The sequence below is a fragment of the Calcarisporiella thermophila genome (assembly GCF_041956535.1).
Source record: "Calcarisporiella thermophila strain CBS 279.70 unplaced genomic scaffold VTP21scaffold_7, whole genome shotgun sequence".
Classification (NCBI taxonomy): Eukaryota; Fungi; Calcarisporiellomycota; class Calcarisporiellomycetes; order Calcarisporiellales; family Calcarisporiellaceae; genus Calcarisporiella; species Calcarisporiella thermophila.
In genome coordinates this window covers 812,711-825,653 of record NW_027192197.1, presented here as the reverse complement: position 1 = coordinate 825,653, position 12,943 = coordinate 812,711, and the positions used below count along the sequence as shown (strand labels likewise).

At 40.5% G+C, this 12,943-nt stretch overlaps 7 protein-coding genes and 3 non-coding genes across 10 annotated transcripts; 6 read left to right on the top strand and 4 right to left on the bottom strand.

Moving 5' to 3' along the window:
• Positions 1-594: 594 nt before the first annotated feature.
• On the bottom strand, positions 595-873 carry VTP21DRAFT_10627 (uncharacterized protein; the record flags this gene model as incomplete). The annotated part of the gene is made up of 1 exon (XM_069389984.1): positions 595-873. One exon carries the CDS (start codon positions 871-873, stop codon positions 595-597), a length of 279 nt encoding a protein of 92 aa, XP_069253250.1.
• Positions 874-1,847: 974 nt separating this feature from the next.
• On the top strand, positions 1,848-1,918 carry VTP21DRAFT_t77. The gene has a single exon. It is a non-coding gene; the product is annotated as a tRNA-Gly (tRNA).
• An 88-nt stretch (positions 1,919-2,006) lies between these two features.
• VTP21DRAFT_10626 (uncharacterized protein) lies at positions 2,007-3,249 on the bottom strand (the record flags this gene model as incomplete). Its single annotated transcript, XM_069389983.1, has 6 exons — positions 2,007-2,041; positions 2,102-2,222; positions 2,284-2,437; positions 2,501-2,804; positions 2,871-2,989; positions 3,050-3,249. The coding sequence occupies 6 exons, from the start codon at positions 3,247-3,249 to the stop codon at positions 2,007-2,009; spliced, it is 933 nt and encodes a 310-aa protein (XP_069253249.1).
• Positions 3,250-3,539: 290 nt separating this feature from the next.
• Positions 3,540-3,877, top strand: VTP21DRAFT_10625 (uncharacterized protein; the record flags this gene model as incomplete). The annotated part of the gene is made up of 2 exons (XM_069389982.1): positions 3,540-3,798; positions 3,870-3,877. 2 exons carry the CDS (start codon positions 3,540-3,542, stop codon positions 3,875-3,877), a joined length of 267 nt encoding a protein of 88 aa, XP_069253248.1.
• Positions 3,878-4,322: 445 nt separating this feature from the next.
• On the top strand, positions 4,323-6,593 carry VTP21DRAFT_10624 (uncharacterized protein; the record flags this gene model as incomplete). The annotated part of the gene is made up of 10 exons (XM_069389981.1): positions 4,323-4,404; positions 4,466-4,638; positions 4,695-4,826; positions 4,890-5,081; positions 5,141-5,224; positions 5,282-5,466; positions 5,533-5,872; positions 5,945-6,010; positions 6,076-6,204; positions 6,273-6,593. The coding sequence occupies 10 exons, from the start codon at positions 4,323-4,325 to the stop codon at positions 6,591-6,593; spliced, it is 1,704 nt and encodes a 567-aa protein (XP_069253247.1).
• A 187-nt stretch (positions 6,594-6,780) lies between these two features.
• On the bottom strand, positions 6,781-8,749 carry VTP21DRAFT_10623 (uncharacterized protein; the record flags this gene model as incomplete). Its single annotated transcript, XM_069389980.1, has 5 exons — positions 6,781-7,250; positions 7,308-7,413; positions 7,475-8,148; positions 8,208-8,460; positions 8,555-8,749. 5 exons carry the CDS (start codon positions 8,747-8,749, stop codon positions 6,781-6,783), a joined length of 1,698 nt encoding a protein of 565 aa, XP_069253246.1.
• Positions 8,750-9,082: 333 nt separating this feature from the next.
• VTP21DRAFT_10622 (uncharacterized protein) lies at positions 9,083-10,654 on the top strand (the record flags this gene model as incomplete). The annotated part of the gene is made up of 3 exons (XM_069389979.1): positions 9,083-9,228; positions 9,312-9,819; positions 9,881-10,654. 3 exons carry the CDS (start codon positions 9,083-9,085, stop codon positions 10,652-10,654), a joined length of 1,428 nt encoding a protein of 475 aa, XP_069253245.1.
• A 1,113-nt stretch (positions 10,655-11,767) lies between these two features.
• VTP21DRAFT_t66 lies at positions 11,768-11,841 on the bottom strand. The gene has a single exon. It is a non-coding gene; the product is annotated as a tRNA-Asn (tRNA).
• Positions 11,842-11,927: 86 nt separating this feature from the next.
• On the top strand, positions 11,928-12,000 carry VTP21DRAFT_t78. The gene has a single exon. It is a non-coding gene; the product is annotated as a tRNA-Ser (tRNA).
• Positions 12,001-12,741: 741 nt separating this feature from the next.
• Positions 12,742-12,936, top strand: VTP21DRAFT_10621 (uncharacterized protein; the record flags this gene model as incomplete). Its single annotated transcript, XM_069389978.1, has 1 exon — positions 12,742-12,936. A coding segment is annotated over one exon (195 nt), but the record flags the coding sequence as incomplete, so codon positions are not given.
• Between the last annotated feature and the right edge of the window lie 7 nt (positions 12,937-12,943).

The following is a 12,943-nucleotide window of genomic DNA, read 5'->3' as shown; positions in this document are numbered from 1 at the left end:
GCTTCCTGAATGTCTATGTGACTGCCTCTGTGGCTTCCCCGTACAAAAACAAATTATCTCGTAACAGTATTGTCGTGTGCTAGAGAAGGGATATGCTGTAAGCTAGGATAAATAGGCGAATAGTAGCGGTTTCACGGACAATAGTTTGTTACTATTTAATATTCCGTAGCGAGACTTTGGTTCAGCCTTCGGATTATATTTTCTGTGACTTACTTTACGTAATTTAAGTGTATAAATAGTCTTTAGATCTTAAGTGTTGTAAGGACAAGAGAAGTAACAAGAGTATTATTAGTTTCTTTTTTTTTGATAAATCAACGGAGACTTTTATTAGTTTCCGTAGCTTACAAGAGTTTAATGATTACAATGAAATAAGAAAGGGGGGAATAAAGGGTAAATTAGATGTATATAGTGATCGGGTATTTGGTGAAAGGTATGAAGTAAGGAGGAGGGAAAGAGCGGATTGGGAGAGAGGAAGGGTTGCTTCGTCACTCCAGTTTTAGTCTTGCTCTATCCGAACTTTCTATTACCGCTCCCTGAGTGCACCACCTTCTTCGGAATAACTCTATCTCTCGTCTTTTACGTGCCTTTATCAGTTCACCTCCGATAGCCTCCTCGATGTCCATTTTGGCACGGAGTATGATTGTCTCGGGTGATGCTCGAGTGCATTCGAAATGGTAGGCGATTCGGTCCCGATGGATTTGCCATAGCACCGAATCGAAGACGATTTGAGCCGCGTGTCTTACTGTCCTCGGGGCTTCTGGTAGGTCGCCAAGTACGAGGTTCCTGGGGCTCAGCACCTGAGTGTTTAGGGGGCCTGAAATGGTGTTGATACACCTTTCCGTCCAATGCCACACTGATGTGAGTTCGGGACATTCGAAGAAGGTGTGGCGGATGGTGTCCCTCGGGGCGTTACAGCGGGTACATTTCGGGTCATGACCAGGGAATGTCGAGTTTGTAATTACACGCTCTACGAGGATTCGCCAGCGTAGTGTGCTGTGTTTTGGGAATGTTGGCCGTTTTTGAATGGAGGTCCAGACCTTTTCCCATTCCTTTGCCGTGGATGCAACCTCTGGCCAGGATTGGGGCGTCAGTGTTTCTGGTTCCGGAGAGCCATTTCGCTGGAAGTGCCTTCCCTGTCGAGTGGAGTATTCCGAGACGGGCGCGCCAGCCAGGTGACAAAGGTGGAGTGGGAAACGAGGAGGCGGGTGTTGTCGGGGTATGGCAGAACAGTTCGTGATTTTCTCTACTAGGTTGGGGGGCAGGATAAGGTATCCGTGTTCCCATTCTAAGGAAAAATCGTTATAGCGACGTTCGCACGCTCTTTTTAGCCTTTCCGTGGGGTATTATTAGTTTCTTTATATTTTCAATCTCTTTTCAAATAGCTCCTTAAACTATCTTGAGCACACGAAAGTATTGTTACGTGGGTTTTGGGGTTTATCGTGAATATTTGTACGTAAAGAAAACAAATGAAAGATTTTCTTAAAAAAGAAAAAAATAAGACAATAAATTTCAAGACTATTACTCAATATAAAAAAACTAATCCGCCTCCCCGTTCACTCACGTTTGAATCTCTTCTTATATAACAAAATTAAACTAAATAGAACGAACCGATTAAACAAACTGGTTAAACGAACTGAATAGACAAACTGGTTAAACAACTAGTTTAACAAAACAGAACAAACTTGAATAAAATTTTCAAAGCGCTAGTAATTTGCCGAAAGGTTATAAAGGTAACAAAAACTAATTGTGCATAAAATTTAAGAAGAAAAGAAGTTTTTTTTGGCTTGTAGTGGCGCAGTTATGACTGTCTGTACGAAATACCGATATTCCCGTAACAGTGTATGTTCGCATGGTTGGTTTAGTGGTATAATTGCCGCCTGCCACGCGGCAGACCCGGGTTCGATTCCCGGACCATGCATATTAACTACCTCTTTTTAAATATTTATTTTCAACAGTAGATAGCTATGATAATAGAATAAAGATTTTTTATTTTATATACCAATAGTTTATTTTATGTATAACTCCATTGGTCGCTGAAATCCTATTATTAATAAGAAGTAAGAGGAAACTATATACAACTAGTAAGTAAATGGAAGAATACCTTTGGACAACGTCTCAGGCCGACCAAGATCTCGCATTTCTCGAAATCCAATTTCATTTAGAAGGTACTCTCGAAATTGATAGGGGTAAAACTGAGTACGACGGTAGTTGTCTGTCATGTTCTAATATTAGAGAAAGCGTTTAATATACATCAAATTCCAGCACTATAAACCTCTAGCTAACCTGATTTATTTTACTGCGTTTTGCGTATGTTTTCCATAACTGCGGCTCAAGAATAAACATTCCACCAGGCTGAAGAACACTGTAAGCTTTTTTGAAAAACCTTTTGATGCCAGTATCGCCTTTGTTTAAATGAATCCATTTTGTGATACTCAGTCTATCCACAGGGAAAAAATACGAGATTAATAAATAAAACACTTTAACTAAATTTCTTACTTACGCCAGAACTACGTCGAAAGCTTCTTTGTCTTCATCTTCATTTTCAACCCAATCTGTGCATCTGAACGTTATATTTCCTGGGAAACCACAATTCTCTCCAGGTAGTGGGATAGTGCCAAAGAGAAGTGGCATCGATATTGGGAAATAACCTACTTGCAATTCGTCCTCACTTTCTGTTTCAGCGCTATTGCACTTACGAGGTGGTTTGAGTGTCGAATATTGAAGTTGCACGTTTCGTTCTGCTTTACGTACAAGTGATGGGTCTATATCTACTCCAAGTATCTGGGAAGGTTGAAAATGAATTGCTAATATCCAAAAAAAAAATTTACCAAAATAAAAAAAAATTGATTAAAAGTGAATCACCTACTCACCTACGTCAATCGTTAAAATTCCAGAATTACATCCAATATCGAGCACTTTTCTTCCTTCAAACCATGCGCGTTGCATCAGTCGCAAGCGTGGATCCTGGGCTTCCCCTTTATTACGATATCTATACGCGGCCAAAAAAATTAGCGTTTTTGGATTTAACGTGAAAATGTATGCTCATTACCCATAATAAAAGGCATAATTTCCGTATGGAAATACGAATGGTTGTTTTTTATCTTTCTGATTACTCTTTGTTGTATGTAAGACTTGTTGACGCTTTTGGCTGGAGCTGAAATCGAGTATTTGTCGCCTCCTTTTAGTTTTCTGTTTTATAGTTGAGAGATAGGGATTGGGTGGTGACGAAGATTGAGATTTCGTGCTCATGATTATCAGTTATATGGCAAAATTTTTTTGTAGGAGTCGATCAAGCTTAGATTTAAAGTTTTTGCGAATCCGATAGATTTTTTTTTGTAAACCGAACTCTCTTGATTTCTTCCCATTTTTCTCTAAAGACCATTCCCATCATAGCACAATAAATCTCGAGGATATCTTGTCTAATTAGATTACCTCCATCATAATTCTCTTCTTGTCCCTATCCGATAGTCTTTCATTATTATTCTTCATATTTACCTATTTATACTCTCCTTTTTCATCCTTCATTCCATTTTTACGCTATGGGCATTAAGGAGAAAATCAGGGCAACCTACGAATTTTTCAAAATTGAAAAATATACTAAACGCCGCACTGTGCTAAATGGTGAATTTCAGTCACAGGATCCAGATTATTATAAAACTAATTACGCAGATGGAGTATATGTGCGATCGAACACCTCCCCACATCGAAACTCTGGGTTATGGATATCATCACTAAAGCGAAATAAAAGTGCGAGAATAATGCGTAGCAGTGAGATCTACAATGCAAGTGGTTTGAGTGGTAAGTTCTTAATATATTGAGAATTAACATGATTGATAATTAGTCATCTTATTATGTAATGCTTTTTCCAGATAAATGATAGAGCTGATGGAATAGCTTAGGAGTTATAGGAAGATGCAGTTTTTTAAGTCCTTTACCGATTAATTCTTCCTTATATCCTTAACATTAGGCTGCTAATAGTATTTATTTTCTATATATTTTTTGCTTTAACCCCTAGTCACCTATTCCTATATATCCTTCCAAATAATTACGAGTTTGCTCCCAATTATCAATGCCGTGGAATGCTATGCTATAAATGAGTGCATAATTGAGGATAATCAAGACGTATATATTTGGGATCTATTTGTTCTTCAATAATAACAGCTTAATAGAGAACCACATTGTTGAATTTTCGATAACTTAAAATTTGTATATAGTGCCAGTTTGTTTTACTAGTTAACCGAGAAAATTTATCTGAACAATCTTTGAAAACGCTTGAATTTCAAATTTGATGTGACTGAATTTTTGTTATTACTTTCGTTGCAATGTGCGGAATACTCCTAGCGCTTCATGATGCACATAGCATACCGGATTGGGACACATTAAAGCTAGCCAACACAAAGCGAGGTAAGGCTTCTTGAAGAATTCAGAACGAAAGGATGGACTGATGAAAAGAATCCCTCTGTAGGACCTGATTTTCAAAAAAGCCATGAAGTGCAGTTAATTGGAACCAGACAGTCTTGCCTTTCGTTTTTTGGCTGTGTTTTGCACCTCCGCGGTCGAGATCTAAAACCTCAGCCTATAGTAGGTGAAAACGGGGATGTATTCTGTTGGAATGGAGAAGTTTTCGATGGGATTAATGTAAGTGGGAAATATCCTTTGTTTTTCAAAGAGAATATATTTACATGTTGTAACAGGTTGCACAGGAGGAGAATGATACCGAAGTAGTATACAACTTGCTCCAAAAAAATAAAGGAGACAATAAAGAGGAAGGCGTACTTCAAACTATATCTAAAATAGAGGGGCCATTTTCGTTTGTTTACTGGCAGGTTGCATATTTATAGGATTATTATGTTGTCGGATAATGTATACTATATTTTTATTACTATCAGAATACAGAAGGGAAATTGTGGTTCTCTCGGGATATATTAGGTCGACGCTCGATGCTTTGGCACCGTCCCGTTGAAGACGAATTATTTGTCTTATCCTCCGTAGGTGTATCTAGTTCAAAATTAAATTTTGAAGAGGTGCCTGCCTCGGGTGTGTATTGCTTGGATATAAAAACATTGATGAATTCAGAAAAGGTATGTTCCGATTTTTGTTTTTCTTTCATATAATTTATGATCTTATAAGTGTTCAATAGCTATTGATAGCCGAATTTGAGCATTCATTGAAACATTATTCTTGGAAATCCTCAACCGTGAATGGAGAAATTAATCAGCTGCTTGTAAGTATTTTCGAAATTCTTAGACCTTGCCTCCACTATATTTAACCCCACAATTAGACTTCCTCATATTGTGACATGAATAGGTCAATACCAGCACCAGAGGATCTCCTCCCACCTGCTTCAAATGAAAAGGATTCAAACTTTCCCTCACTTTCACATCCTATGGAAATGGCTATTGAAAACTTTGAGGAGATTCTTGGTGATTCCGTATGTAGGCGTGTGACTACCGTACCTAACCCAGGGTAATCGAACTTCTAGCCCATTATCCATATTCCGACTTAATCTATATACATATGCTATATCATTAGTGATCCAATGAGTCCGCGGATTGCCATTCTTTTCTCTGGTGGACTGGATTGTATGTGCCTTGCAATCTTAGCGCATCGCTATCTTCCACCCACTGAGCCTATCGACTTGCTTAATGTTGCGTTTGAAAATCCGCGTACTATGAAAAATAAGAAAAAGATAGAGTCCGATCCATACGCCGTTCCCGACCGGAAAACCGCGCGCCAAGGGATTGAGGAGTTGAAACGCGAGGCTCCACGGGAATGGAGGCTGGTGGAGATCAATATACCATACGAAGAAGCAATGGAGAAGAGAAGAGAAATAATGTCTCTAATGGCTCCTTCTTCCACAGTGATGGATTTGGTGAGTAACGCTGCTTAAATACTCTATAAATGGAATAATTGGTATATAACCTACTTTTCTCATTATACTTAGAGCATTGCAATGGCATTTTGGTTTGCTGCGAGAGGAAAAGGCAGTGTTTACTGTCCATCTACCAATGTGGGTAATTTAGTTGCCGAGAGGAAATATAAAATAGGACGAAATTGATCCATTATTATTTGAAGAGTATGATAGGGTATCAGAGTAATGCAAGAGTTCTACTTTCAGGGCTAGGTGCTGATGAGCAACTCGGGGGATACTCAAGACATCGCGAAGCGTTCAGATTAGGGGGATGGGAACGTCTGGTAAACGAGGTAACATTGCAAGTGGAATAATGTGCCAGATATTCCTATCCAATTCAACTCCATTGCTTGTGCTACAGATTAAATTGGATTACGATCGGATATCTGAGAGAAATCTCGGAAGAGATGATCGTATTATCTCCGATCACGGCAAGGAGGTTCGATTTCCCTATCTTGGTGCTCGTGTCACCTCTTTTCTCTGTGCTCTCCCAGTGAATTTGAAGGCAGACCCTCGATATCCTAGGGGTGTAGGAGAGAAACTGCTACTTAGATTATTGGCGCAGAAACTAGGTCTCGAGTTAACGAGTCGAGAATGGAAGCGGGCAGTACAGTTTGGAGCGAGGACTGCCCGAATGACAGACAGTGGAGAGCGAGGAACACATACCATTGAGGGAGAGTGATACACTTCACTGTATTATAATATTAGACTTGTTATTGATAACGGAGGCCACCATATGTGTGTTTATTGTACAATAAAATAGCAAAAAAATTAGATAAAAAGTTAGAATGAGCAGCGTTAGTTGAAAAAAAAAGTAACTCATTTGTCATTTGCATTAAAAGTTCACTATCCGTTCCAAACATTGGATATCAAATATCCCCCTTTATACAAATTCTCATCTTTTCTTCCACCTCTTCCCCATCCCCGTGCTCTGCCACGTCATCTTCTCTGAGAACTTGTTCCACCAAATTCTCTTCACCCTCTGTAAAATACAAAGGTTCTTGTCCACTTCTTACAACCTCTCTCGTAACCACGACGTGACGTATTTCGGACTCGGGGACCCGATACATTGCCTCTACAAGGACATTTTCCATGATCCGCCTCAGACCACGTGCTCCTGTGCGATTGCGAAGAGCTAAATGAGCAATTGCACGGAGACTAGAGTGGGAAAAGCGCAGATTTGCGCCGCTCATTCGCAGTAGAGTGGCGTATTGGGAGCAGAGGGCTCCCCTCGGTTCTGTCAGAATACGGATGAGATCGGATTCGCTTAAGGGACGAACGGAAGCTACAACGGGTAGCCTCCCAACAAATTCCGGAATAAGGCCATATTTGATTAAATCTATGTCACGTATATGTAAGTAACTTGACCAACCCAAAGGTCATAAAATCGTTTTACCAATAGGCTCCACTTCTAATAAGGGATTCCAATCGCTCTCTCCTCGATGATTTCCAGCCTTGTGCTCGTCATCTGATTTGTGTATAGGGGCCCCGAAACCGATTGACTATTGCAAAATTTGGTAAATAAACCATAGTTTCAAGCTGGAATATGGTTTCGATGCTTACTCCTTTTGCAACACGGTCCATTACGATTTTTTCCAACCCCTCAAAGGCTCCACTTAATATGAATAGAATATTACTAGTGTCTATGGAATACACATCTTTTGATCCTCCGCCACTGCTTCCTCCCCCTGCTCCTTTACCACGAGTCCCCCCTCCATTCTTGTCTGTAATATGTACAATGGTTCCCTCAAGTATGCGCAGGAGTGCTTGCTGCACGCCTTCACCGGATACATCTCTTGATGCGGTGTGTATATCGGATTTCCTTGCGATCTTGTCTATCTCGTCGATAAACACGATGCCACGCTCAGCCCGCTTAACATTATAATCACTGTTTTGAAGTAGCCTTTGTATTACTAGCTCTACATCCTCACCAACTTCATGCCCAATAAGAAGCAATGAATTAACTAACGAGCCACTATTTTCGATTTCGGACGAAAACTTACCATATCCTGCTTGAGTAAAGGGGGTTGCGTCAGACATTGAAAATGGCACTTGCAGAATCTGGGCAAGCGTGCGGGCAAGCAAAGATTTTCCAGAACCAGATGGCCCCAGGAGCAAAACGTTACTTTTCTCGATGACTGACACTGAGGTAGACTCCAGAGGTTCCAGGTTGAAGTCATTTGCCTGTGTCCATGAATACTGAGGATATCCACCATTTACGGGAATAGATTGCCTAACTAAAATGACAACCAAAAATTGGCCATCTACACTTTCTAAATGCTTAATTAGTATTTACACTCATCGTATCCTGACTCTACACGCATTAATGCATTGCTTAATCCGCCGCTCTCTCGCACTACCATCGCGCCTTCCTGTGGAGACAGATGGTGGTCATGTTGCCTTAACCGCTCTAGTACTTGCTCCTCATGCTGCCGAGCAAGTTGCTCAAAATTGGCACGTAACCGCGTGTAATGATTGTAAACGGCACAGGAAAGGGTCTTTTTTGCAGCGGTCTGGCCTATTACGTACTCGTTTAAATGTTTGGCAATCTTTAATATAAAGAGGAAGAACCGTGGAAATATATTAGCCAAAATTAAGGTTCGCAAGATAATTTGAATTTTATCTTTTTGGCTCTATTTTTACCTCGCGTGGGCTTGAGATATGAGCTGATAGTGCGGACGATGACTCCAGCAATGAGCTTGCCGTAGCGAAGTAGAACCGTATTTGTAAATTTCCGCGTTGTGATGATGCTTGTAACTTCGCCTTGCCATAGCAGGAATGGAATTTGCGCGAGGGTGCAATGTTGGTTGGAGCACGACACATTCTTGTGCAATGCATAGTTTCCGATAGTAATTGGTGTATACGAAAGATATACCTTGAGCGTTTCTCGTTTAACATAGCTTGCATTTCATAAAAGCTGGCTGAGGCAAAGAGAATGGAAAAAGAAAAGCGGAAAATGTTGAGTGTTCTTGTTCTTATCGAGCGGGGCAAAAAGGTTCAAAAATCCAGGTGACTGCGCGAGATTATCTTTGCTTTTTGCCACTCGCCCGATCCAATCAGCTCAGATTTCATTTTACCTCCATCATTAAAATCGTGCATGTTCACGTTATTCCCTCAACCCTCGGCGCTAATAGTATTTCTTTTGGTGCAGACGTCATTCATGCCCTCATAATGACCAATTCCTTTTCTCTCCCGATCATAAAGCGAGTTGGAGTTATTGGTGCAGGAGCTGCTGGGATTATCGCGGCGAAAAATCTTAGTCAACATGGATTCGAAGTAAAAATCTTCGAACGTAATGATACATTTGGCGGTACCTGGTATGTTAACAACTCACATCACAATCATACTTATGTGGATATGCTTCAACTGTTGAGCGAATTCATCCAACTTGAATTTTTAGGATTTATACCGATCGTGTCGGGTCAGCTCCTCCCATTCCTTGTACCCATCAGAAAGTTGCTGATCCCCCTTTGGTTCCTGAAGCCTCTTCACCTGTTCACCCGTCTGCAATCTACAAAAACCTGCACACTAATCTTCCACATCCTATTATGAGCTTTTACAAGTCTCCATTTCCTGAAGATCTTACACTCTTCCCTCACCATTCCGATGTGCTTGAGTATCTCGTGTCCTATGCACATGAAAATAATTTAGCGCAACTTGTAGAGTTCGACTGTGAAGTGATTGATGCGACGGACAGATTGGAAGATGGTGAGAGTGGTTGGATGTTGACAATCTTTAAAAGGAGAGATGGGTCAATTAGGAAAGAGCGTTTTGACGCTGTGGTTGTTGCAACGGGGCACTTTTATGCACCATATATTCCAGAGGTTGAGGGTTTAACTGAGTTTGCTCAACAACGAAAGGTGATGCATTCAAAAGATTATAGGCTACCAGACGAGTTTGTCGACAAGGTAAAAATATCTCTACTGAATGGATCAAGTAGCTTATTAATATGTTTTTTGCTATTCAAAGACGGTGCTGGTCGTTGGGGGAGGATTCAGTGGTGTTGATATTGCAAAAGAAATATCAGAATATGCCCGAGTTGTTTGGCAGTCCATACGAACTCCTTTTGCCTCAGGAAGTAGTGGGGATAACCCAACTTTATTTGGAGACAGAGTAACAATTAAGCCTACTGTGCAACGTTATAATTTCGAAGCAGGATCTGTTGAATTTGTAGATGGGAGCATCATGGAGGGAGTGGATTGTGTCATTTATGCCACAGGCTACCTGTACACTCTTCCATTCCTAAAGCATTTAATCGCCGATTCAGCAGATGTTGAAACGGACACAAAACAATGCATCCCACCTCCTGTGCCGACTAAGCATGGTCGTCCTCTACTCTTGACGGATGGACAGCGTGTACACAGCTTATTTTTCCACCTCTTTTATATAGACAACCCTACGCTAGCTCTAGTTGGCATTCCGTTTAAAGTAGTGCCATTCCCGTTCTTTGAATACCAATCGCTGCTTATTGCGAGAATATATTCAGGAAAAGCGAAACTTCCCACTCGTGAAACGATGTGGCAGGAGTATTTAGAAAATGAGAAAAAGCCGGTTGCAAATCGAAAAGCTTACCATTTGTTTGGAGCAGAAAAAGAGCTCGAGTATAAAAATGCGATAGCAAATTGGATCAATAAGTACAGTGGACCTAATGATAGAGTAGAATATGTGGAGGAGTGGCGTGTTCAGATGCGGAAAGAGGTTGGATTTTTGAAAGAAAAATTTCTGAAGAGTGATAGAAATTAGATATTTAGAGATATTTATTTGTTATATAACAATATGATGCCTCCTTTTTCTTAAACGTATTTTTTGCGCTCTACCTTGCTTCTTGAACAATTATACTTTATGTATAGAACAAAAGGAAAATTCAGAGAATAAATTAATTAGATTGATTAGAAAATATTTATCAGGAAATTCTTCCTGCGTAACAATCAATGTTGGGATCGAGCCATTAGCCCTTTTCAGATAAAGGGTGAGTGCGTTAGCCAGAGATAAAGTGTCCCTAATGTGTAATCGCTGATACCTGTTAGATCCGTAGAATTGCAACAGATTATGTAATGTAATGTAGTAGTTTAAAGCATAATATTATTTAAAAAAAAAAACACAAATTTCGATTCGAAGCTTTTACTTCTTTAAAGATAGTCAAGGAGTATTACCTGTGTAATTTTGAAATAAAAGAATCCCTACTTTTTTATCAATAGGATGTTTTTCAATAGAGATCTTATTAAAAATGTACATACGGCAAATCAACCGTTGATGCAAGGGAGTATTTACAAATTGAATTAAGGTTTGAAGTATCCTCAATTCGATCTTAATCCGTTCCCAATCGTCAAAAAAACGATCATGAATGCAAGTAGTTCGGATTGTTAACGTTAAACCCGAAATATAAGGTTATTGTTTGAATCCAGAGAACCCTGTGAGTTTCGAAATCTTGTAGATTAATAGCCTAGAATTCATACCTGTGAGCCACATAAACCACGACGCCAGAGTAACTAGGTATCTCCAAGTTATACAACACTGAGGAATCCGAATGTATAGACAACGCTATTAATTTCAGATTAGTTACCTGTAAAACACATATCATACACACCACCGCAACTGTGGATGAACCAATGCTTCACCAAAATACAGGCGAAATGAAGCTTTTACTGACGAACGAAGAAACCAGGCACTACGGAATATCTAAAGCGTAATTCTACTGTTGACTGTTCAAAATAAGAGAAGCTGATGGTATTTAGAGGGTGTATCGGAAACGTGCAAATTTGTAAAAAATGATAATGGGTAAATACGATAGAACTGCAAAATGTCTTCTATTTAGGTTAAAAAAGAAATAAAATATAAAAAGTATTAATAGAACAACGCTCAAGGGTGGACTCGAACCACCAACCTTTCGGTTAACAGCCGAACGCGCTAACCAATTACGCCACTAGAGCAATTTGGCTGTGTTGGAATCGTATCGAGATATCTGCAGTAGGACAACCAAGCCAAGTCACGTAATCCCTCAAGCCCTGCTATTTGGGGGAGGGTTAGTGTAGTGGACTATCCCTGGGATGCCGATGAGAACGGCGTGGGTTCGAATCCCACCTCCCCCACCAGCACTTACTCTTAGCTTGTGACTGCTATCCACTTGATCAGAAGCAGAGTCTTGATTATTGAAAAGATTGCCCTTAAGATAAGTACAAAAGATTACATCGGTTTCACGTACATGCTATTCACGACAACTACGATACACGCATATCGATTGAATGTCTATCGATCAAGGACCTATATCTTGTCATGTTAAGTCCATTGACATTAACTTCATGTAATATATGGAAATTAAATAAAAGTTTCCATTGATTGATCAAAAAAAAAAAAAAATTAGACTCGAGAGCCCTGCAGCCCGCACCTCCATCGACCCTGGATGCGAATACATACCTGCAGGGGGAGCAATTACATGCCTCGGCATCCCAATCTATCTTCCGTCAGCAGCCAACCCCACACTTATGCCAGAACACCCAAGTGAGGCATACTACACGAGCCAATTATCCAAACTGAGGCAGACGATACAGTCGTGGAAAATCCGGAAACTCAGCATGCCAGGGAAAGTTCACCTGATCAACTCCTGACTCCTATCCAGGATATGGTACGTCGCCACAGTGATCCACCCTCCTGAATATTTCTTCAAAGAACTGGACACAATCTTACGACAATTTCTATGGGATGGACGAGGCCCGCAGATCAGTCTTAGCCTCCTTTCTAAAACGCGAGAGGAGGGAGGCCTAGGTCTCATTCTCCCTAGACAACAATCAACTGCCCTACTCGCATCATGGTTTCCCAAACTCGCAAGAGAAATGAAGAAACCAGCATCGGACCCGACGGTATCCCTTTGGGCATGCATCTCACTTCTTAACCTGACAGGAAAGTATGCTCCAGAAGGCTACGGTACAGCCATCTTTGCCACCACGTTCTCCACTGCCAAGCTCAAACGCAAAGGAGGGTTCTGGTTTAATCAGTTCCAAACGTGGCGTATGCTCGGAGGTAGCCCAGTAGCAA